General features: G+C 43.6%; 5 protein-coding genes across 15 annotated transcripts in view; all 5 read right to left on the bottom strand.

Annotated features, from left to right (window-relative positions):
* LOC113427114 (uncharacterized) overlaps positions 1–24,560 on the bottom strand; it is an 88,809-nt gene that overhangs the window by 16,887 nt on the left and 47,362 nt on the right. The window lies entirely within an intron of this gene.
* The window catches only part of LOC148131646 (uncharacterized), a 93,408-nt gene that overhangs the window by 26,910 nt on the left and 41,938 nt on the right, over positions 1–24,560 (bottom strand). The window lies entirely within an intron of this gene.
* The window catches only part of LOC148131650 (uncharacterized), a 103,826-nt gene that overhangs the window by 54,710 nt on the left and 24,556 nt on the right, over positions 1–24,560 (bottom strand). Inside the window, exons 1-2 of one of the 5 annotated variants that reach the window (XR_015747038.1) lie at positions 9,274–9,380; positions 5,293–8,330 (exon numbers count right to left, since the gene is read on the bottom strand). Coding sequence is in view for 2 of the 5 variants with exons in the window: in XM_087952965.1 (XP_087809091.1) it covers positions 5,912–8,119 (2,208 nt within the window). In the remaining 3 variants the exon portion in view is untranslated. Of the gene's footprint in view, positions 1–5,008; positions 8,331–9,273; positions 9,381–24,560 lie in introns of those variants that run through there. The other 4 variants (XM_087952965.1, XR_015747037.1, XR_015747036.1 and 1 more) reach the window with 4 other exon arrangements.
* The window catches only part of LOC148131649 (uncharacterized), an 84,448-nt gene that overhangs the window by 35,332 nt on the left and 24,556 nt on the right, over positions 1–24,560 (bottom strand). The gene's annotated exons all lie outside the window — the stretch shown is intronic.
* LOC148131647 (uncharacterized) overlaps positions 20,112–24,560 on the bottom strand; it is a 44,864-nt gene continuing 40,415 nt past the window's right edge. The window contains exons 2-3 of one of the 3 annotated variants that reach the window (XM_087952924.1): positions 20,771–23,495; positions 20,112–20,239 (exon numbers count right to left, since the gene is read on the bottom strand). In XM_087952924.1, coding sequence (XP_087809050.1) covers positions 20,156–20,239; positions 20,771–23,155 — 2,469 coding nt within the window. In that variant the 5' untranslated portion in view covers positions 23,156–23,495 and the 3' untranslated portion in view covers positions 20,112–20,155. Of the gene's footprint in view, positions 20,240–20,661; positions 23,496–24,560 lie in introns of those variants that run through there. The other 2 variants (XM_087952925.1, XM_087952923.1) reach the window with 2 other exon arrangements.

Here is a 24,560-nt window from a genome sequence, read left to right as displayed (position 1 = left end):
CACTTGCCAGGAAAACAACACGTTAACATAGTCACAAGGAATCAAATGTTAGGTGAAGACTGAGGGAGATGGGTGGTTAGGCAGTATGAAAAATAAAGTGTTTTTTTTAAATCTCCCAAATCTGAAATTCAGAATACAGCTGGAGGTGTCTTTATAGGTCTTAGACCAACCCCCTGCTCAACCCAGAGGCATTTGAAACAAGTGGCTGTCTGTCTTTTTTTTAAAAAATCCCAGTGATGAAGCACCCACAACCTGAAGGCAAAACTCAGGAAGTTGGGGAGTTTCTCCTCACATCCTGGTCATAAATTGTTTCAACTTCTACTGTCAAAACGATGCTATAGGGCATTGCACACCAGAATGTGTAGTGCTGAATTTCGGATGGAGTTTGGTTGGAACGTTGGCACAATTAGACACAAGGACAGTTTTTACCCAAATGCCATCACTCTGCTAAACAACTAATTCCCACAACAGTCAAATTATTTACTAAGACTGTATTACTATTATTCTTCTCATCCTTCCTACCTAGTACCTATATCTTCCCACTTATGACTATAACCATGTTAGTTGTATCTTTACAATTTGTATTTTGTTTCCTAATATGATTTTATTGCTTATTAGAAACCTATGACTATCACTAAGTGTTGATCTTATGATTCCTGATGAATGTATTTTATTTTTTTATATACACTGAGAGCATATGTACCAAAGACAAATTCCTTGTGTTCAATCACACTTGTCCAATAAAGAATTGAATTCTATTCTATTCTATTCTATTCTATTCTATTCTATTCTATTCTATTCTATTCTATTCTATTTCTATTTCTATTATTTCTTCTCTCCTTGATTAGTTTCCACCCATTGCTTCTTGTCTCACATTCTGGTGCTTTGGAAGATAAACCGACCCACTCTTTTTTATGGCAGCCCCTCAAATATTGCTTTCAAATATTTCCCCTAGTCATCTTCTCCCTAGAGTAGCCATACCCAAATTCAGCAACCTTCCTTAATCTTTTTGTGTCCTAACCTTTAAATTTTGGTCTCCCAGCAGAGAATTACAAGTAGAAGTTTAAAATTATGCAACATAAATGTAGTAACATTTGGGAAAGAATATGGAGCAGCAGCTGGCATGTTTCAGCCTTGATTCTTTGCTGCTTCTACTCAGTGGAGGAAACCAAATGGACATCTCACTGCAACCGAGCCAGGAGCTTATTTTGCAAAAACTAAACCAAGGGAAGCTCGGCCCTTTATCTCTTCTAGGATTTTATTTTCTTCTACTTCCATATTTAGCTAAGAAACACGGTATTTCCTATTGTTGCCACATCCCTACCTAGCAACTCAAATTCTGGCACCAATTGCTGTCGCCACCTGAGAAACACCCATGTTTCTATTCCAAGCTCAGGAGAGGCCCGAAAGAGTAATTCCCCACCTTCTGGGCAGTTGACATCATGGCAGGCTTTATATGTCCAACAGCAGTTTCCCTATGTGTAAGAAAATGATGAGAGATTTTCCTAGCTCAAGGCATTGCTGCAGATTAAGATCTTTTGTAAGTGCATCTGAAGAGGGTCATGAAAGGTTGTGTCAGCCTTCAAGATTTTCTCCCTTTGCTTTGCATCTTTCGGCTGTCATAAGTAACGGGGGGAGGAGTGGGGAAATTATGAGAAGTGAGTTGGAGGTGTTACAAACTAGAACTGTATAAACTGGGGGCGGGGAGAGTACATTCTTGCTTAGGTTTCTATTCCTTGCTTAGCTTTCTCTTCTCTTCTATGCGCAGCTGCAAACCTTTATCAAACAATGCCAAGGTCAATGGACAGAAGCCTTATCACCACCTGGAGATGTTCACATGATGATATTCACAGCTTTTAATTGGAAGAACCATTTGAACTATTGGGGGTGGGAACATTGCCATCACTTTGTATATGTGATTTACGCGCCCATTTTCTGATTCAGAATTCTTTTGTTGCTACCACTTGATTTCCAGTAAATCAATTAAAATTAAAAGAGTCTAAGTATTTCTTTCTTGGGTTTTGAATGGAGCAGCAGCTGACAGGTTGGCAGCCTGGGACTTCAACTCACCTTCTGCTTCCGGCTCTGACTTTGCCACCCACAGAAAAGGCTGTGCAGGAGAAAAAAATCTGGGCCCTTCTCTGTCTTGGTTCAGTCTGGAGTTTATCACCAAAATGCCATTGGTTGCAATTCCTATGGGCTTCTGGAGGGCATGGGATAGACGAACTACAAATATTATGTACCTCCTAGACCTCTCATCAGGTTTCAATGACAATGAACATATCTTTCTGAACCGGTTTTGGGGACTGGAAATGGGAGAAGAGGTGGCATTCAGCAGGTTCTGACCAGTTCTGGGGAACCGGTAGTGGAAATTGTGAGTAGTTCGGAGAACCGGCAAATACCACCTCTGACTGGCCCTGCTCCCATCTATTCTCTGCCTCCTGAGTCCCAGCTGATCGGCTGGCTCTTCTTTTGTTGCCCTGCACAGGAGAATGGGGCTGCAAAGCAGGTTAGTGGGGTGCAGAGGGAATAGGATTTTGCAGTAACCTTCCCCCAGGAGTGGGGAGGGAATGGAGATTTTACAGTATCCTTCCCCTGCCACACCCACAAAGCCACGCCCACCAAACCACGTCCACAACCAGTAGTAAAAAATTTTTTAATCCCACCACTAATTGGCAGGCACTTTTTTACACTTAAAACCAGTGCATCATCCCCATTGTTGCGTGATCTAAATTCAGAAGGTCAGCAATTCACTTATATTTGACCGTTGCAGTGTCCTGGTGTCATTAGATCACCTTTTGTGACTGACCTGATGCATAATCTTGGGGTCCTTCTGGACTCAAGCCTCTTACTTGAGGAGATTGTGGCTAGGGGAGGGGCTTTGCACAGATTTATCTATGGCACCAATTGTGTCCTTTCCTGGACGGACAGGACTTGCACATGGGTCACTCATGCCTTGGTCACCTCCTGTTTGGATTACTACTCTGGGCCTCCCATAAACTTCAAATGCTCCAGAACGCAGTGGCATACACAGTAATGGGGGGACCCCTAGGTTGTCCATGTGACATCTTTGTGGTGCGATTCATTTCTTTAAGGTGCAATTCAACATGTTGGTCACCACCTTTAAAACTATGTCTTTATTATTGCAATAGCACTTAGAACTCTATACCACCCCACCGTGTTTTATACCACTCTTGGTTTAATGTCAGAATATTGTCTCCAACAATCTGGGTCCTCATTTTACTGATCTCAGAAGGATGGAAAACTGAATCAACTTTGAGCCTTGCCAGGATCAAATGCCAGGCTGTGGGCAGAGTCAGCTGGTAATACTGCATTCTAACCACTGAGACACAAGGACACCTGTCATTATTGTCCCACCCACCTTTATTATTTATGCATCCACCTGTCCCAGCAGGTGAGATAAGGTGGGCACGCTCCTACCCTTAAAATATTCATATTGGATAGTTAAGTCTTTTGCATTGCAGACCCTGCATCAAAACCTTGATCTGGAACCAGATGTTTGTATTTATTAAATTTAAATGCCTTCAATCCTGAGGTGAACTTCTCCAACTTAACTCCTTGCGAGGAGAAAAATAACCCATTTTGAGCAAGAATGGCACCGGGCACAGACATAATTAATAAGGCCAAGGTGCCTGTTTAACTTATAAACTGAACAAAAGCAAGAATCACCTTTTTGGAATTCTCAAGAGCATCAAATTGCTATCAACCTGAATGTGCAGGGCCTGGATATATGAGGCTTTGCATTTTGCCATTTGCTATATATGGGGTTTATTGGTTTTCCTATGAAGGTTTTATGGCTGTAAACCAGTGGTGGCTAACCTTTTTGGGCTCCTGTGCCAAAAACTGTGCGTGCGCTAGCGCTCGTGCACTCACGTGCCAACACCCAGAAGGCAATACATGCCCCCCACGCCCCTGCGCATGTGCGCACAATCCCCATGCCCCCCCCCCTTTACTTGCACTGCGCCTCACAGGCTGATTTTCGGCTGGTTGGAGGCCTTTTTTGGCCTCCCAGAGGCTTGAAAAAAGCCTCTGCAGGCCAAGTAGGCCCATTTTGTCACTTCCGGCATTACAGGAAAATCAGCTGTGAGGCACGCACATGCGCAGTGAGGTAAGTTTCCCTGCGGCTCGTATGCCGGCACAAATGGCTGTGCGTGCCTCCTGTGGCACATATGCCATAGGTTTGCCATCACAGCTGTAAACCATCTGGAGTCATGAGTTGGGCTGCCATATACATTTTCTTCCCAAGTAAAAATAAATGCATACAAACCTACGGAGTTTACATCCCCCCTTTATATTATATATAGAAATAACTCAAGGCAGCAAGCATACTTTCTAGAAATCCATGCTCACTTTCTCTCACCCAGCAAAGGAGTTCCCCTCGGTTCCGTAAAACTGAACTACTGCACTGGGCTATAGAAAGGAAGCTCAGATCAGATTAGAAGCCTGCAGGCTAAAACATATGAAGAACGGTGGTTGCATGGCTCGTCTAGTGAAGAACCAGCAGTGACATGAGAACAGTCTTCCTATATGTAAGGGGCTGTCACAGACAGGAGGGCAGCAACCTATTTCCCAATGCAACCGAAAGCCAAGCAAGGAAGAACGGATAGAAATTGATCAAGGAAAGAGTCAAACCAGAAATAAGGAGGAATTTTCTGAGACTGAGAACAACCAGCCAATGGAACAGCTTTGCCTTCATTAGTTGTGGATGCTTCGACACTGGAGGCTGTAAAGAAGAGACTTGACCATGTGTCAAAAATGGTATAGGGTATCCTCTTGGAGCGGTGGTTCGGACACTAGATGACCAACCCACTGCTGGGTTGGACTAGAAGATTAGATGACCAATCCAACTTGGAATCAGGGACAAAGTCCCTTCCAACTTTATTATTCTATTCTATTCCTCTCATCTTCTGCTCTGCCAGGTCAGGGCATGCTCCTAGCCCCTTCCCTTAAATATTCGTATTGGACAGTGAGTGCATCAGAAGCTTGATTTGCAACGAGGTTTTTGTATTTATTAAATTTAAATACCACTAATCCTAAGGTGAACATCTCCAACTCTTTGCGAGGTGAAAAATAATCAGTTTTGAGAAAGAACTGCGACAGACAGAAACATAATTAGTAAGGCCCATTGGCCTGTTTAACTTACAAATTGAACAAAAGCAAGAATAACTTTTTTGGGATTCTCAGACCATCAAATTGACACCAACCCTGCTAGAAGTGCCCTGTACTAGAAGTGCCTAGAAGTTCCCTGTACATACATACATACATACATACATACATATCTCCCTATATTATATATAGAAATAACTCAAAGCAGCAAACATACTTAGTACACATCCAAACTCGCTTTCTCTCGCCCAGCAAAGGAGTTCCCAGATTACAGACCTGCAGGCTAAAACATATGAAGAACAGTTACAAGAACTGGCCATGGTGAATCTAGTGAAGAGAAGGACCAGCGGTGACATGATAGGAGTCTTCCAATGTGAGGGGCTGTCACAAACAAGAGGGAAGCAACCTATTTTCCAATGGAACAGAAGAACGCCTTCAGAAGTTGTGGTTTTGCTTCATCATTGGATGCTTTCAAGGAGACTCAACCTCCACGTGTCAAACAGTATACAGTCCATTTCTTGAGTAATGGGTTGGACTAAATGACATACAAAATCCCTTCCAACATTATTGTTCTATTCTATTCCTCACTCATTTCTGATAGTAAAACAAGTTTCACTAAAAAGAAACGCAAGAAATTAAATGTTCTTCAACAGGGCTTCCAATGAGAGACAAGAAATGAAATTCAAGATTCCTCTACGCACAGCAAATTTTGCCTCCCATGGAATTTCTTGTGTAATAAGGAACTTTGTGTGAAACACTGTGCACAATCTGGGCATTTGAATGTTTACTCCCCAATGTGTAACCTTACATGATTTATAAGGCTAGTTCTAGTACTGAAATCTTTCCCACAATCCGGACATTCATATGGTTTCTCTCCTGTGTGAGTCCTCTGGTGTATCACCAAATGGGAATTCCGACTGAAACTTTTCCCACATTCAAGACACTTATACGGTTTTTCTCCACTGTGAATCTTCTGGTGTTTCACCAAGTAGGAATTCTGATTGAAACTTTTCCCACAATCTGGACACTGATATGGCTTTTCTCCTGTGTGTGTTTTCTGGTGCATCAACCGGTTGGAATTCTGACTGAATTTTTTCCCACAATACAGACACTCATATGGTTTCTCTCCCGTGTGAGTTCTCTGATGTCTCAACAACTTGGACTTTCGAGGGAAGCTTTTCCCACAATCAGGACACTCATACAGCCTCTCTCCTCTATGAGTCTTCTGGTGCTTCACCAATTCTGACTTGATACTAAAACTTTCCTGACATTCTGGACATTCATACAGTTTCTCTCCTGTATGAGTCTTCTGGTGTATCACCAGGTGAAAATTCCAACTGAATCTTTTCCCACAATCCAGGCACTCATATGGTTTTTCTCCTGTGTGGGTGTTCTGGTGTTGCACCAGGTTGGAAATCTGACTGAAACTTTTCCCACAAAATAGACACTCATATAATTTTTCTCCTGCATGAGTCCTCTGGTGTATCACCAGATCAGAATTTTGGCTGAAATATTTACCACAGTCCACACACTGATACCGTTTCTCCTCTGTGTGAATTGCCTGGTGTACCACCAGGTGAGAATTCTGATGGAAACTTTCTCCACAATCAATACACTTATATGGTTTCTCTCCCATGTGAGTTTTCTGATGTTTCATTAGGTAGGAATTCTGACTGAAACTTTTCCCACAATCAGGACATTTATATGGTTTCTCTCCTGTGTGAATCCTTTGGTGTTTCACCAGGTACGAATTCTGACTGAAACATTTTCCACAATGACATTTATATGGTTTCTCTCCTGTGTGAGTCCTCTGATGTATCACCAGGTCGGAATTGCAACTGAAACCTTTCCCACAATCTGAACACTTATATGGTTTCTCTTGCATGTGAGTCCTCTGGTGTATTATCAGGTCACAATTCTGAGTGAAACTTTTCCCACAATCTGGACATTTATATGGTTTCTCTTCAGTGTGAATCCTGTGATGCCGCACAAGGTTGGAATTTTGAATGAAACTTTTCCCACACTGCAGGCACTCATATGGTTTTTCACCTGTGTGAATCTTTTGGTGTGTCACTAGGTAAGAATTCCACTTGTAAGCTTTTCCACAATCTGAACACTCATATGGTTTCTCCTGCATGTGAGTTCTCTGGTGTTTCACTAGGTAGGAATTATGACTGAAACTTTTCCCACAATCATGACAGTTATATGGTTTATCTCCTGTATGAGTCCTCTGATGTTTCACCAGGTAGGAATTGTGACTGAAACTTTTCCCACAATCAGGACAGTTATATGGTTTTTCTCCTGTATGAGTCCTCTGATGTTTCACTAGGGCAGAATTGCAACTGAAATCTTTCCCACAATCTGAACACTCATACGGTTTCTCTCCCGTATGAGTCCTCTGGTGTTTCACCAGGTATGAATTCTGTCTGAAACTTTCCCCACAGTCATGACATTTATATGGTTTCTCTCCTGTGTGAGTCCTCTGATGTTTCACCAGGTCAGATTTCCTAGAGAAATCTTTCCCACAATCAGGACACTCATAGGGTTTTTCTCCTGTGTGAGTCCTCTGATGTTCCACCAGTAGAGAATTCCAATTGAAACCTTTCCCACAATCTTGGCACTCATATGGATTTTCTCCTTTGTGAGTCCTCTGGTGTATCTTCAGGCGACAGATCCAATTGAAACTTTTTCCACATTCGGAACACTTATATGGTCTTTCTATTCTGTGAGACATCTGGTGTATCACCAGATCAGAATTCCGTGTGAAACTTTTCCCACAAACAGGGCATTCAAAGTTTGTCTCCCCATTCTGAGTCCTCTTGTGTTTCACCACATTGGTGCTCATGCTTAATCTTTTGTTGTAATTGGCAGCACTGATAGTTTCTTTCTTGTTTGGGTCATTCAATGAATCACGAGGAAGAATTTTGAATAAAGCACTGTCCGCATTCCAAACATTTATATAATTTTTAACTGGGTAGATCCTCTCTTGCATAATCAACTGTGATCAGAAAGCTATGATTTTTCCACTGTAGGCAATCTGTGGAGGTTTTCCAAAATGATATTTTTGGATTCCTGAGGAGGCAAAATATATTTGGGATCTCTTACAATTTGCAGAGGAAATGGAAAAGATTTCCATTGATGGCATTTTAATGCTGCTTCTCATTCTCTGTTGCGCTGTGTGGTATTCTTGGCATCCTCTTTATCTGCAAAATACATATTAATCCCTTTAATATTGTTTAAAAATCCAACCAATACATGAGAAAGCAGCAAAAAAGCCCGATATATTTGCATGAAAAAACAAACACCAAAATTGTAGTTTAATTTCATAAAATTCTCTTTTTGGCTTGGATAGATCAGACAAATATGCAAGCATATTCATGGAGAAATAAAGACCTATCAATTTATGTATATAGAAAATCTATGTGTATTTATTTCAGTGTGCAAAATGTCCCAAAAGTTCATTTTCTCAATTTTTTAAAATCTAAATTTGGAAAGGTGCAGATACTAAGTGACGAAATGGTTCCCAAATCCTATGCAAAATATCCGTTTTGCACAAGAAACTCCTCGCTTTCCATCAAAACAACATGTCAATCAAATGACAAGGAATCATGTGTTGCGTGAAGGATGAGCGAACTGGGCACTTAAGAAATACAAAAAATAAAGACTTTTTAAATGTCCCAAATCTCCCAGGGGAAAAATCGCAGGCAGAAGTTTTAAATCATGCAGCAAAAGGATAATAAGGTTTGGGGAAAGAATGAATATGCAGCAGAAGCCGGCCATGTTTCAGCAACAGAGTGGTCAATGTCTGGAATACTCTACCTGACTCTGTGGTTTCTTCCCCAAACCCCAAAAACTTTAACCTTAGACTGTCTACTATTGACCTCACCCCTTTCCTAAGAGGTCTGTAGGGGACGTGCATAAGCGCACCAACGTGCTTACCGTCCCTCTCCTATTGATTCTTTTATATTCGTATCCATTTCATGTATTCATAACTATGATTACCTGTTATCTATAATCTCTTGACTAAATGAATTAATAAAATATAAAAAATGTTTCAGCCTTCTCCCTTCCCTGCTTCCCCGCCGTGCAGGAAGCCAAAGGGCCCGACTTGCCCCGGGCTTCTCCTCCGACCTGCCCTCCACTCACCTCCCAGGAACCGCTTCGACCCTCCAAGCAGGACAAGAAACTCCGCCGACGCCATCAGCCTCCCGTGACTGAGTCGGAAGACGAAGTTCCCCTGCCCTTCGCCTCTCTCCTTTACAACCTCTCTAGCAAACGACTACTCTATCGTTTCAACCCGTTCAATCTCAGCCTCTCTCTCTCTCTCTCTTCCCTAGAATAGCTCTGACGCCGCTACACCGTACCTACTTTCTTTGCCGCGAGTGTTGCTCCTCTGTAGAGCGCCATCTAGCGCCGTAAGGCTCGTTCTACCCCTAAGCCGTTTGAAGGTGTTCTCATTGGTTCTGGACTTCCTTAAGTGCCATCAAGTCTTATTATATTATTATCAAGTTCCCATCGAGCTCATCGGTAGCTTTTCTCCCTGAGGCTCCATTCCAAACCTTTTCTTTCAGGTCGCCCCAAGAGGGAGCTGAGCCCGAAGCTTCGCTTGCCAGAAGGGCAACTAAACCAAAGGAAAGTTTCCGTTGAGTGTGTATATACTGTATATGTATGGGGGTATGAAGGGTGGGAATGACATGCAAATTGGAAAGGAGAAAGTGAACCTTTTTTGGTTCCAAGCACTTTTTCCTGGTTGGGGGGGCAGGGCACAGGATAACTGCTCAAAACTTATCTCTGGAACTTAATGAAGCTGGAACTTAATGAACTTAACTCTGCTGGGTTGGATTTTTATTTATTTATTTATTTATTTATTTATTTGATTTGCCAATTGTTTACAAGATAATAAGTATAAGCGTATACATAGTTGTGAATACATGAAATGGGTACATATAAGAAAAATAAAAGAATAAGAGAAACAATAGGACAGGGACGGTAGGCACGTTGGTGCGCTTATGCACGCCCCCTACAGACCTCTTAGGAAGGGGGTGAGGTCAATAGTAGACAGTCTAAGGTTAAAGTTTTTGGGGTTTGGGGAAGAGACTACAGAGTCGGGTAGAGTATTCCAGACGTTGACCACTCTGTTGCTGAAGTCGTATTTCCTGCAATCAAGTTTGGTGCGGTTTACTTTGAGTTTGTATCTATTGTGTGCTCTTGTGTTGTTATGGTTGAAGCTGAAGTATTCATTGACAGGTAGGACATTGCAATGTATGATTTTATATACCATGCTTAAGTCAGACCGAAGACAGGCGTAATTCAAGGTTTTCTAGTTCTAGAATTTCAAGTCTGGTGGCATAAGGTATTCTACAACGAGTAGAAGAGTGGAGAACTCTCCTTGTGAAATATTTCTGGACTTTCTCAATTGTGCTAATATCAGATACGTAATGAGGGTTCCAGACTGATGAACTGTATTCGAGTATTGGTCTAGCAAATGTTTTGTATGCTCTGGTTAGTAGTGTGATATTACCAGAGAAAAAGCTACGTAGGATAAGGTTAATAACTCTTAATGCCTTTTTGGCTATGTAGTTGCAGTGGGCTCTAGCACTTAGATCATTAGAGGTGAGTATTCCAAGGTCCTTTACAGAGCTTGAATCATCAACAAGTTCTTGACTATTCAGCTTGTCTTTTATTTTCTGATATATTTTTTTTGCCCCATAAAACTCCTCACTTGCAAGGAAAACAACATGTCAATAAAATCACAGGGAATCAAGTGTTAGATGAAGACTGAGGGAAATGGCAGTTAAGAAATATGAAAAATAAAGACTTCTTAAATCTCCCAAATCTCAAAATGCAGAATAGAACTAAAAGGGTCTTTATAGGGTCTTTTAGCCCAACCCACTGCTCCAGCAAGAGACCCTATAACCATTTAAGACAAGTGGCTGTCGTTTCTTAAGACAGTGATTTTCCAGCCACAACTTCTGAAGAACAAGCTGTTCCACTGGTTTTTTTCTCAATATTAGAAGTTTCTTCTTCAATTCCAGGTTGCTTCTCTCCTTGATTAGTTTCCATCCGTTGCTTCTTGTCCTGCCCCTCTGGTGCTTTGGAAAATAAGTGGATTTCCTCCTCCTTATGGCAGCCCCTCAAATACTGGAATACTGCCATTGTGTCCCCCCTAGTTCTTCTTTTCTCTAGACTAGCCATACCTAAATTAAGCAACCCGTCATGTTTTTGTCTCGTAACCTTTAAATTTTAGTGCCTCACATTTCCCAGTGGAAAATTACAGGTAGAAATTTAAAATGACGCAATATAAATGTAATAACATTTGGGAAGAGAAGGAATATGCAGCAGCAGCAGCAGCCTACATATTTCAGCCTTGTTCCTTTGCTGCTTCTATTCAGAGGAAACCAAACGGACCTACTTGAAACTTCCAAGTTTCTCCTCCAACCTGCCCTCACAACTCATCTTCCACCTGCAGCTCACCTTTCAACTATCTGGCATTTCTAAAAAAAAATTTTTTAATAAAGTACCATTTTCCACTCTTAGCAACCACATCCATAACTTTTCTCTAAGATGATCTAGCCCTAGTCTGTCATTTGGGGTGTTGAAGGAACGCCCTCATCATCACTGCAACTGAGCCAGGAGCTTATTTTGCAAAAACGAAACCAATGGAAACTTGCCTTGCAACTGAGTGAAAAGTGAAGCTCGGCCCTTTGTTTCTTCTGGGATTTTATTTTCTTTTACTTCCATGTTTTGCTAAGAAACACGGTCTTTCCTATTGGCGCCCATCCCTATCTAAGCAATGCAAAGGTGACAACTGCCCATATTTCTTTCCCAAGGTCAGGATAGGTCTGAAAGTGTTATTTTCCCTCCTTCTAGGCAGTTGGCATCCTGACAGGCTTTATACCCTCAACAGCAATTTATAATGCATCAGAAAATCATGAGAGGTTCAAGGCATTGCTGCAGATAAAGATCACTTATAAGTGCATCAGCATCTGAAGAGGACTGGTTCTAACTGGACTGGTTCTTTTCTTATTTATATCTACCTTTTCTTCTCCTTTTTGATTTTGCAATATTTTAGGCTAGAGGCTCCCTTTAGTTATTTATTTATGTGTGTGTGGGGGGGTGTGGGTGTGTGTGGTGTGTGGGTGTGGGTGTGTTTCTTAAGTTTTCACGGGTACTTACATGTATGGCATTCAGCTTTGTTCGGGTATTTTCCCACGTCATTGTAGTTGTGCTTTTAAAGTTGTAGCAACGTTTCGGCAGAATCTCATCTGCCATCATACAGAATACAGACATCATACAGAAGCCTGATGATGGCAGATGAGATTCTGCCGAAACGTTGCTACAACTTTAAAAGCACAACTATAATGACGTGGGAAAATACCCGAACAAAGCTGAATGCCATACATGTAAGTACCCGCGAAAACTTAAGAAAACATATATATATATACATATACATATATGTATATTTTTTCCTTTTTTTAACTTTCATTACGTTTTGCTTGGGAAAGGAGGGGGAAAGTGAGAGCAAAGAAACTTTGTAACACTGCCAACTAGAGGCTTGAAAATGTTATAGACGAAGCTGAGAAGGCTGAGAAAGAAAGATCTGAGACTCCTTTTCAAGGACATTGCTATGTGATAAGATAGAGGGAAGAGCACAGGAGAGTGTTATTGCAGGTGTTCTTCTGGATTTCTATCAACAATTGAAGCCTGGTGTTGAAGCTTACGAAAAGAAAAGCTGATAAGTCTTTGGAGAAGAGAGTTATAATAAGAGCCTTGGATAATTAAATAAAGTGCAGTGTGTCCTTTTTATTTCTTTTAAGTTGTGCTACCCCTCCTTACCAGCTTTACTGTACTTTTTAAAAAAAACCTTTATTTTTGTAATATTTTTACGTTTGCTTTTCATTTTAAAGGGAAAGCCTCAATTTTTTTTTCTCCTTTCTTTTTTGGGATTTTTTGCTTTTCTATCCACCCTTCTGGCTCATTTTTATGAAGAGGGCCATGAAAGTTTGGCAGCTTCAACTCTCCCTCTGCTTCTAGCTCTGGCTTTGCCATTCAGCGAAAGGGCTTTTGCAGGAGAAAGGCACCTGAGCCCATCTCGGTTCAGGCCAGGACACGTCACCAAAATGCCACCAGTTGCAATTCTCATGGACTTCTGGAGGGGTTGGGATAGACAGGCTACAACTATTATGTCCCTCCCAGACCTCTCATCAGGTTTCAGTCACAATTACAATGATATCCACCTGCACCAGCTTTGGGGACTGGGAATGGGAGGCATTTTGTTACTGTGGTTCTACTTCTCCATCCCGGTTCGAGTCAGTGTGGCTAGGAGAATGGAGACCGATTCTCGCCCCCTGCAATTTGGCGTGCCCCACAGATCAAGCCTTTTTAACATCTACATCAAATCACTAGGGGAGGCCACCCATACTTTGATGACCAATTGTGTACAGGTAGTCCTGGACTTAATTTCATTTAGTGACCATTTGAAATTACATCCTTACTGAAAAAATGGATTTATGACCATTTTTTTCACACAACCATTGCACCATTGCCATTGTCACGTGATCAAAATTCAGAGGCTTTGCAGTGGACTGATATTTGTGACAGTTGCAGGGTCTTAGGGGTCACCTTTGGCGACTGACCTGGTGCACAATCTGAGGGTCCGCCTGGACTCGTGACTCCTGCTTGAGATTGTGACCAGGGGAGGCGCTTTGCATAGATTCATCTATTCCACCAATTGCGTCCTTTCCTGGACTGGGAGGCCTTGCACACGGGTCACTCATCCCTTGATCACCTCATTTGGATCACTGCACTGGGCAACCCAAAAACTTCCAACTGGTCCACAACGCAGCAGCAGACACAATGATGGGGGCCCCGAGTTTGTCCATGTCATGCAAGCTGCACTGGATACATTTCTTTAAGGTGCAACTCAACATGCTGGTTGTGAGCTTTTAAGCTATTTCTTTTATTACAGTAGCAGCACTTAGAATTATTTGCCGCCCCAAAGTGCTTTATACCATACTCGGTTTACAGTGTCAGCATATTGTCAGCAACAACCTGGGTCATTATTTTACTGATCTCAGAAGGAAAGAAGCAGTGGTGGGATTCAAATAATGTAACAACCGGTTCTCTGCCCTAATGACTGGCTGGGTGGGTGTGGTCAGGGTGTGTGACAGGCAGCACTCAGTCCCCTGCACCCCCGGAAGCAAAAAACAGGGTGCAGGGGGCCCACGCCGTACCCCTGTGCCCCATTTTGGGCCTAGTAGGCCTTCCTGCAGCTCCCTGGGAGTGAACATGGGCCATGTGGGGACTCCTGGAAGAGGCGGAGTGGAGCCAGACAGCAATTTAACTGGATCTCCCACTACTGGATAGGATAAGTAAATGTCGAGCCATGTTAGGATCGAACTCTAGAATGCGGGCAGTCAGCCAGCAATAAGGCATTCCAAGCACTGAGCCACCATAGTTCCTGTCATTATTGCCCCACCTTTATTCTTGCATCTATCTGTTCTTCCAGGTCAGAGGTTGGCTACACTCCTATTCCCTTCCCTTAAATATGGCCATCAAATAGGAGCTAGGAAGTCAGCCTTTTTCTGTTGCAAACGCTGCCCTATGAAACACTCTTCCCCTTGATGTTTTGCAGGCCTTTATCCTTTTGCTCTTCCATAAAGCAAAGGTGATCTAACATTTCCCCCAAGCACCTGGATGAGAAAAGGTGCTACACATCGGAAGCTTGATTTGGTGACAGGTCTGTATGCACTTGGTTTTCACATAGTTTTTAAGTTAATTTTTGCTTTGGAGGTGGCCAAAGTTTGTTATAACATGGATGGCTACATAAATATTTTCAATAAGTCAGAAGAAAGAGATGAACGTTAAAAAATAGCTAAGGCTCAATAAGTCAGAAGAAAGAGATGAACGTTAAAAAATAGCTAAGGCTGTCCATCATATATTTCATATATCAAATTTATATTCCACTAATCCTGTGGTTAAGTTTTTTCAATTTAACTCCTTGTAAAGAGAAATATTACCAGTTTTCAGCAAGAATGGCACCAGACAGGAACGTAGTTAATAAGACCACAAGGCCTGGTTAACTTCTAATTTGAGCAAAAGCTAGAATCACCTTTTTTGGGGATTCCCTGATGATCAAAATCCCATCAACCTTGCTAGAAGTGCCTTGTACTTGCAGGGCAAGTACATGTAAAATGTGGATGCTTTGCATATTGCCATTTGCAATATAGTTGGTATTAAAGTTTTATTAAACAGCTGAGACAGGGCTGTAAAGCACTGTGAGGTGGATATATAAGTCTAAGTGCTATTGCTATAAGTCTGGGATTGCCTTGAGTTGGGCTGCCATACACATTTTCTTAATATGTAAAAACACATAAATACATACATGTTTCAATCCCATGTTTATTCTATGTAGAAATAACGAGGTGGCAAATAGTCCTAATGCAGATCCAAGCTTTCTTTCTCTGGCCCAGAACAGCAGTTTTCCTTGACTCCATAAAAGGGAATGACCGCACTGGGCCAGACAAAGGAACTTTTTAAAGACACGTTTGACTAAAAAGGATCGAGCAAGAAATTAAATGGTTGATTTTTCAGCTGGGCTTCCAATGAGACGAATGAAATTCAACATTCCTCTACACTATCATTCTTCTATCAAATTTCACCTAATGAGTAATTTCTTCTGTGTGATTAAGATGGAATTCTGTGTGAAATACCTTCCACAATCTGGGCTTTTGAATGGTTTCTCCCAGGTGTAATCTTATATGATTTATGAGGCTAAACCTTCTACTGAAATCTTTCTCACAATCTGGCCACTCATATGGTTTTTTCTCCTGTGTGAGTCTTCTTGTGTATCACCAGGTAGGAATTCACAATTGGCCAAATAAAATATTCTATTCTATATTCCTATTCCTATTCAACATTATTGCATTCCATTCAGGGGTGGGATACGACAGGGTTAATTACCGGTTTGGGATTTACGAGCTTCCCTGAACGCTGCGAGCCGCGCGCCTGTAAATCGTCATCAGCATGCTGTGTGCAGAGAAGCAGTCTTTGAAACAGCCCTCTTTTCTGCTTTTTTAACTGCAGCTGTGCCTCGTTCGGCAGCTGAAGTTGAAAAATCAGGAAATAAAGATCAGGTAAGAGCCCAGGTGGGCGAGTGGGCAAAAACATCTGCAGACATAGAACCGGTTCTATGTCTGCTGCTCTTCAGAGCTACCGGTTCTACAGAAGTGGACAGAACCGGTAGAAACCCACCCGATTCCATTCCATTCCTCCCTGATGTTTGATACTAAGACATGTTTCACTAAAAAGAATCATGCAAGAAATTAAATGGTTAACTACTCAGATGGACTTCCAATAAGGGACAAGAAACGAAATTCAAGATTCCTCTACACCAGTGGTTTCCAAAGTTTTTCAGTCCACGATCCCCTTGGTGCTACAAATTCATCCTCGGTGCCTCCATCCAGGGGTGGGATTCAAATTTCTGTGGGTGTGGCCTAATTTGAGGGTGTGGCTTGCTGGTCACATGACTGGCTGGGTGTGGCTTGCTGGTCATGTGACCTGGTAGCTGTGGTTTGGTGGTCATGTGACTGGGTGGGCGTAGCCAGGTGACTGGCAAACCAAATACAAGTGGTCCTCACTTAATGGCCAGTTGTTTAGCAAGTGTTCTAATTTATGACTGGCCTCCCCAGAGCTACTTGACCTGTTTTTGGAGTTTTGACAGCCATGCACACACATACACACACACTCCCTTCTAACCCTGCTGGAGCACTAGAATCGGCAAAGCATCTCTGTTTAGAGTCTAGCAGCGAATAAAATCTAATCAGAGATGCTTTGCCGATTCTTGTTGATTTGTTTTATTTGTATTTATTTTATGTTGCTGAATTGCATTGACATGTGTGTCCCTTCTTGAGCACAGCCCAGAAGCTTTTGTGATTCTTTGCAGCAAAAATTACCGACCTCTGGCTTTGCTGTACTTTCCAAACGTGCTGCCACTGCTGTGTTCTAGGTGCCGGCCCCACAGGTCCCCCCTGTTGAGCCCGTTCCCCTGGAGAGACCTGCCCAAGCAAGTCTGAGTGGAGTGGTGCACCAAGTCAATGGGGTGAACCTGAGAGAGGAAGAGAGAGAGAGGAAGAGAGAGAGAGAGAGAGAGAAAGAGAGAAGGAAGAAGAGAAAGAGAAAAGGGAAAGAAAGAAAAAGGGACAAAGAAAGGGGGGGATGGAAGGAAGGGACAGAAAGAAAAAGAAATAAAGAAAAAGGGACAAAGAAAGAGGGGGGATGGAAGGAAGGGACAGAAAGAAAAAGAAATAACGGAGGGAGGGAGGGAGGAGAAAGATAATGAGATATCTATTCTAGTCCAATCACCTGCTCCAGCAGGGTTAGAAGGGAGTGTGTGTGTGTGTGTGTGTTCTCCTTGTAATTTACCAGTACGTTTTGGTTTTGCCTTCTTCAGAATTGGCACTGTAATACATTGGGGAAAAGTAATTTTTTAGGATGGAGGTCTGGTCCAATGGATCCTGTTTAAAGCCTCAACAAAATGTGAGAGCTTCCTCATAGTCTTGACCATGTTTCGTTCACAAAACCTTTAATAGAAGCAAAAGATGTTTCAGTGTACTGGTAAAGATGCTGTCAAAGATGTTTCAATGTGGAAAAGGGCCTCAAGTCTAAACTAGCTCTCATTTCAATCTGATGCATCAGCGCTCTCGCTCTCTCCCTCCTTCCCCCGCTCTTTCTTTGTCTGTTCCTTTTTCTTTCTTTCCCTTTTCTTCCTTCTCTCTTTCTTTTCTCTCTCTCTTTCCCTCTCCCAGGCTCACCCCATTGACTTGGTGCACTGCTCCGCTCGGACTTGCTTGGGCAGGTCCCTCCGGTGCAGCGGGCTCAATGGGGTGGACCTGCGGGACCGGCACCTAGAATGCAGCAGTGGTGACGCGTTTAAAAAATAGAGCTGGCTTTGCTCTACTTTCCCTACGTGCCTGCGGGGCCGGCGCCTCCTTTCTCCCACATTTCTCCTTCCCTTTCTTTCCTTTTCTCATTTCCTCACTTGCTTTATTTTTTTTCTATTTTACACCATGATAAAACAATAATAAAGAAATAATGAAGAAAAACCATGAGAAAAAGGACCCTTGTTATAGCAGCGCTTATATTAACAGCTGAGATATGCAAATTTCTGAGGGAAAAAAAGTTCATCACGACTCCACTTCTATGCCTGCATTTTTATATTGGCAATTTCCCCCCAAAATGTTACTTTGTATATATTTTTTTCTGATTATTGCAATTTGAAATGATGGGCAGATGTTGAAATTGTCCGAGGAAAGGAGTGGAAAATGGAGGAGAAATGGCCAAACTTTGTTCCGGGATCTTCATCAGGGGCTGTTTTGCAAGGAAAAGTGGGATCCCGAGCCACAGAAAGAAAGGGGGAAATGCTTTCCCATTGGGGGCTGAGGGGGGATCGGAAGGGGCTCTTCGAGAGAGACGCGGGTTTCAAGGACAGAAAACGCCATTTTCTCCTGTAAAGCCGAGATCCCTATGGAAATCCCCCCCCCCCGTCAAGGGGAGAGGGCCTGGGGAGAGGATCCAGCTGGATTAGGGGGGATCCCTGCAGATCCTCTCCGTATCTTCCTGCATGGACTGTCAGCTGAGGGTTTTCCTGGCTTCCCTTCGGATTGGGGGGGTGTGGGACTCCCAAGTCCTGGCTGGCTGTGGGGCTGCGCCTCCCCCTTGTCCTCCGCAGTACCTGCTGGGGCTCCCTCCTTCCAGATTGAGCGGGGGGAGCCTGAAGGACCCCTCAAGTTCTGGCTCCATTTTACCCATCTGGAATCTCGGCAGCTCCAGCCTGGGCGCCCTCTGGGCACTGTGGGAACTCAAAGGGCATCTAGTACGCCCCTCCAGGCACACAGAGAAAGGGATATTGATGAGAATCATGGGGGTGGGGGGAGCGCAAAAGGAAGTCCAACCTCTCCTCCGGAGCTGGCATGAAAGACCCCCCCTAGAATGCAGCCCCCCAAGTTTGAAAAGATCCCCCCTCCCACTTTCTCCGCTTCTCTCTCTGCTCAGAACTCTCTCCCCCCATCGGGTGAAGTCAAGGAAGACTCTGCCCGGAGACGGATGACACTGGAGCAGGGAGAATTCCCATTGGTGCTTTAACTCGTTCTGGCCCCTCCCAGCTCAAAACTCCCGAGAAAAACGTTTCCTCCCCCTCGACACACATTCCTCCTCTGACACACACACAAGCTCATTTCATGGGTAGATTCTGCCATGGGAAGAGCTGCTGCACTGGATGACAAGAGGGGAGAGAGAGGTAGCCATCTGCGTGCCACCTGTTTCCCCCCACCCCGGGCTGCCGGACAGTGCCAGTGCCTCCCTGCCACCTCTTAGTGCCCTCCTACCGCCCCCCCTTGCCTCTTAGCACCCCCCTAAGGCAGTGGCCCCCAACCTTTTTTGTGTCACGGCCCGGTACCAGCATCACAAAATGATCCGCGGCCTGGTACCGGCATCAGCACACATGACAAGGCAAGGCGAGCTGAGCGACCGGCCAGCCAGCTGTCCCCCGCTTCTCCCCGCCACCTTCAACTCCTCCTTTGTACCTTTGTTGATGGGCTTCACTTTGGGACGGCTTCGGGACGGTCGCTCAGCTCGCCTTGCCTTGGGTGCTGAAAGAATCCTCGCGCCTTAGTTTCGTTCGAAGCCCCCCCCTTCAATGAAACTTAGGCGTGAGGATTCCTTCAGGACCCAAACGCTGCTTTCCAACCAGAAAAGCTCACCTGGAAGCACTTTCTCGTCAAACAAGATGGCGGCACCCAGCAAACCGGCGGCCCGGTAGGAAATGTTCCACGGACCGGGACCGGTCCGCGGCCTGGTGGTTGGGGACCCCTGCCCTAAGGCATCCCACCGTCCCCCAGGGGGCCGGTACCGCCCACTTTGGAAACCACTGCTTTACACAGATCAAATTTTGCCTCCTGTGGCATTCCTTGTGTGTGATCAGGGAGGAACTTCGTGTGAGACACTGTCTGCAATCTGGTCCTTTGAAGGATTACTCCCCTATGTGTAACCTTACATGATTTAGAAGGCTAGATCTATAAGGGAACTCTTTCCCACAATGTTCTGACCCAACTGGGTTCCCAAAGAGCAAACACAGACAAAGGCAGCAGCCTCCACCATTTAAGGTTTAATAACGAATTCTGTTCTGAAGGCTGCTTTCCACTAATTAGCTCCGACAAGAAAGAGCCTTGCCAAGTTGATTGTCAAGGCTGCCAAAAGCCCAGAGATAAGAACTAATTTACAAGATTCTCCAAACAGAAACTAAGATGTCCACCAGTTGAGCTTAAGAGCTTCTTTGCTGTCTGCAAAGAACGCTTTTTCAAACCTGGCACTTATCCTCTTGAGGGAGGGGCCATTACCTTGCAGCCTTACTCCTGAGTCACCTGTGTTGCTGTAATTGTTCTTTCCTCCGAGTAATCCTTTGTGCATGTGCACATGGCACAGGCTCCTCGGGAACCGCCTCATCACTGCTGCCAGCCCCCACAATCTCTGAAGGCAGCAGTCCACTCCCTGATGGTCCTGGCCCTTCATCAGAGTCATCACTCTCCTCAGCCATCTCCACCTGCTGCTGGCTAACCACAACACACAATCCAGACATTCATAGGGTTTTCTCTCCTGTGTGAGTCCTCTGATGTCTCACAAGGTGGGAATTCTGACTGAAACTTTTCCCACATTTGAGACACTCGTATGGTTTATCTCCCGTGTGAGTTTGCCGGTGTATCACCAACTTGGAATTCTGAGTGAAAGGTTTCCCACAATCTGGACATTTATATGGTTTCTCTCCCGTGTGAGTACTCTGATGTTTCACCAGGTTAGAATTCCGAGAGAAACTTTTCCCACAATCTGGGCACTCATACGGTTTCTCTCCTGTGTGAGTTCTCTGATGGTCTACCAGGCTGGAATTCTGAGAGAAACTTTTCCCACAATCTGGACACTCATACGGTTTCTCTCCTGTGTGAGTTCTCTGATGTTCCACCACGTGGGAATTCTGACTGAAAGGTTTACCACAATCTGGACACTTACATGGTTTCTCTCCCGTGTGAGTCCTCTGGTGTTTCACCAGGTTAGAATTCCGAGAGAAACATTTCCCACAATCTGGGCACTCATACGGTTTCTCTCCTGTGTGAGTTCTCTGATGGTCTACCAGGCTGGAATTCTGAGAGAAACTTTTCCCACAATCTGGACACTCATACGGTTTCTCTCCTGTGTGAGTTCTCTGATGTTCCACCACGTGGGAATTCTGACTGAAAGGTTTACCACAATCTGGACACTTATATGGTTTCTCTCCCATGTGAGTCCTCTGGTGTTTCACCAGGTTGGAATTCTGAGAGAAACTTTTCCCACAATCTGGGCACCTATATGGTTTCTCTCCTGTGTGAGTCCTCTGGTGTTTCACCAGGTTGGAATTCCGAGAGAAACTTTTCCCACAATCTGGGCACCTATATGGTTTCTCTCCCATGTGAGTCCTCTGGTGTTTCACCAGGTTGGAATTCCGAGAGAAACTTTTTCCACAATCTGGGCACTCATACAGTTTCTCTCCTGTGTGAGTTCTCTGATGGTCTACCAGGCTGGAATTCTGAGAGAAACTTTTCCCACAATCTGGACACTCATACGGTTTCTCTCCTGTGTGAGTTCTCTGGTGTTTCACCAGGTTGGAATTCCGAGAGAAACTTTTTCCACAATCTGGGCACTCATACAGTTTCTCTCCTGTGTGAGTCCTCTGATGTCTCACAAGGTGGGAATTCTGACTGAAACTTTTCCCACATTTGAGACACTCATATGGTTTCTCTCCCGTATGAGTTTGCCGGTGTATCACCAACTTGGAATTCTGAGTGAAAGGTTTCCCACAATCTGGACATTTATATGGTTTCTCTCCCGTGTGAGTACTCTGATGTTTCACCAAGTTAGAATTCCGAGAGAAACTTTTCCCACAATCTGGGCACTCATATGGTTTCTCTCCTGTGTGAGTTCTCTGATGGTCTACCAGGCTGGAATTCTGAGAGAAACTTTTCCCACAATCTGGACACTCATACGGTTTCTCTCCTGTGTGAGTTCTCTGATGTTCCACCACGTGGGAATTCTGACTGAAAGGTTTACCACAATCTGGACACTTACATGGTTTCTCTCCCGTGTGAGTCCTCTGGTGTTTCACCAGGTTAGAATTCCGAGAGAAACATTTCCCACAATCTGGGCACTCATACGGTTTCTCTCCTGTGTGAGTTCTCTGATGGTCTACCAGGCTGGAATTCTGAGAGAAACTTTTCCCACAATCTGGACACTCATACGGTTTCTCTCCTGTGTGAGTTCTCTGATGTTCCACCACGTGGGAATTCTGACTGAAAGATTTACCACAATCTGGACACTTATATGGTTTCTCTCCCGTGTGAGTCCTCTGGTGTTTCACCAGGTTGGAATTCCGAGAGAAACTTTTCCCACAATCTGGGCACCTATATGGTTTCTCTCCCGTGTGAGTCCTCTGGTGTTTCACCAGGTTGGAATTCCGAGAGAAACTTTTTCCACAATCTGGGCACTCATACAGTTTCTCTCCTGTGTGAGTCCTCTGATGTCTCACCAGGTGGGAATTCTGGCTGAAACTTTTCCCACATTTGAGACACTCATATGGTTTCTCTCCCGTATGAGTTCGCCGGTGTATCACCATCTGGGAATTCTGAGTGAAAGGTTTCCCACAATCTGCACACTTATATGATTTCTCTCCCGTGTGAGTCCTCTTGTGTTCCACCAGGTTGCAATTCCGAGAGAAACTTTTTCCACAATCTGGGCACTCATATGGTTTCTCTCCGGTGTGAGTCCTCTGATGTTCTACTATTTTGGAATTCCGAGAGAAATTTTTCCCACAATCTGGACATTCAAAGAGTTTCTCCCTACTGTGAGTCCTCTTGTGAATCACCAGATCGGTGTGCATGCTAAATCTGCTGTCACACTGGGAGCACTGGTAGAGCTTCTCTTCAGTATGGGTCCTTCCATGAATCATGAGGAAGCTTTTTGGATAGAGCGTTTCCCACTCTCTAAAAATTTATATGGGTTTTCACTTCATGCATCCTCTCATCCATAATCAGCTTTGATCTGCCATCTGTGTTTTTCCCCCCAAAAAGTCATCTGTGGGGGTTTTCCAACACTGATATTCTTGGATTCTAGAGGTGGCCAAAATATTTCTGAACTCTTACCTCCAGATACTTTGATTCAAGCTACACTTTCTATCATCAAAGGATTTCATTAATACCTGGCCATTTTGGCTATCCAAGGCACCTTTTCCTTTCCACTGACTTCCAGTTATTTCCACTTTTTTTTATTTGGATATTATCCCCCTTGACCTCTCATGTAATGTTTGCTTCAGTTGCACATACTATATTTTTTCCAGCTCAAAACTTTGTTTCTGTCTTTTCTTCCTGCTGAGGAAGGAGAAGAGATTTACACTTTCTGAAGGAAGTCAAAAAAATTTGATTGATGGGTTATTTTGCATTTTAATGCTGCTTTTCATTCTCTGTTTGTCCAGAGTGCTCTTCTGGGCATCCTCTTTATCTGTAAAATTCACATTAATGGATTAGTTTCATTATTGTTTGAAAAACAGCTGCAGGACATTTGAAAGCAGAAAAAAGAAAACCCATATATTACCAGGGAAAACAAACATCAAAGTTCTAGTTTAACATCTAACATTAATTATTATTCATTTGGCATATGCAAGACCAGCAGATCCAAGTTCAAATGTCAACTCAATCACAAATCTCTCTTTTTGACTTTGGTAAATTACACATATATGCATGCCTAAATAAAAAGAGTTCATTTAAGTAGAAAATCTATCTGCCTCTCAGTGTGCAAAATGTGTGCATTCATTCACATTTGTTGGATCTAAATTTATAAATGTGGGTAACGCTAAGAGTTGAAATGGTGCCCAAATCCTATGCAAGATTTAAAACATCCGTTTTCCCCATGACACTCCTCACTAGCCAGGAAAACGCAAAAATAAAATGTGAAGGGATCCAAGACCGAGGGAGATGGGTGGATATGAAATACCAAAAATACAGATTTTAAAAATCTCCTACGTGCCATTTTCAGAATAGAGCTGGAAGGGTCCTTGTGGGTCTTCTAGCCCATCCCCTTACTCAAGCAAGAGACCCTATTACCATTTCAGAGGCTGCCCCCTCTCTTCTTAAAAACCTCCAGCCATGGGGCCCCCAGAAGATCTGAAGGCAAAGCTGTTCCACTGCTTAATTGACCTCACTGCTAGGAAGTTTCTCCTGAATTCCAGGTTGCTGCCCTCCTTGATTACTTTTCCTCCATTGTTTCTTGTCCTGTCCTCTGGTGCTTCGGAGAATAAATTTATCCCCTTTTTTGGGGCAGACCCTCAAATACTGGAATACTGATTTCCATCCATTGTT

The sequence above is a fragment of the Notechis scutatus genome, chromosome 2, assembly GCF_049901735.1.
Source record: "Notechis scutatus isolate UNSWTSFEM ecotype Mainland chromosome 2, rNotScu1.2, whole genome shotgun sequence".
In the NCBI taxonomy this organism is placed as follows: domain Eukaryota; kingdom Metazoa; phylum Chordata; class Lepidosauria; order Squamata; family Elapidae; genus Notechis; species Notechis scutatus.
This window is presented reverse-complemented; position numbering and strand designations above follow the sequence as displayed.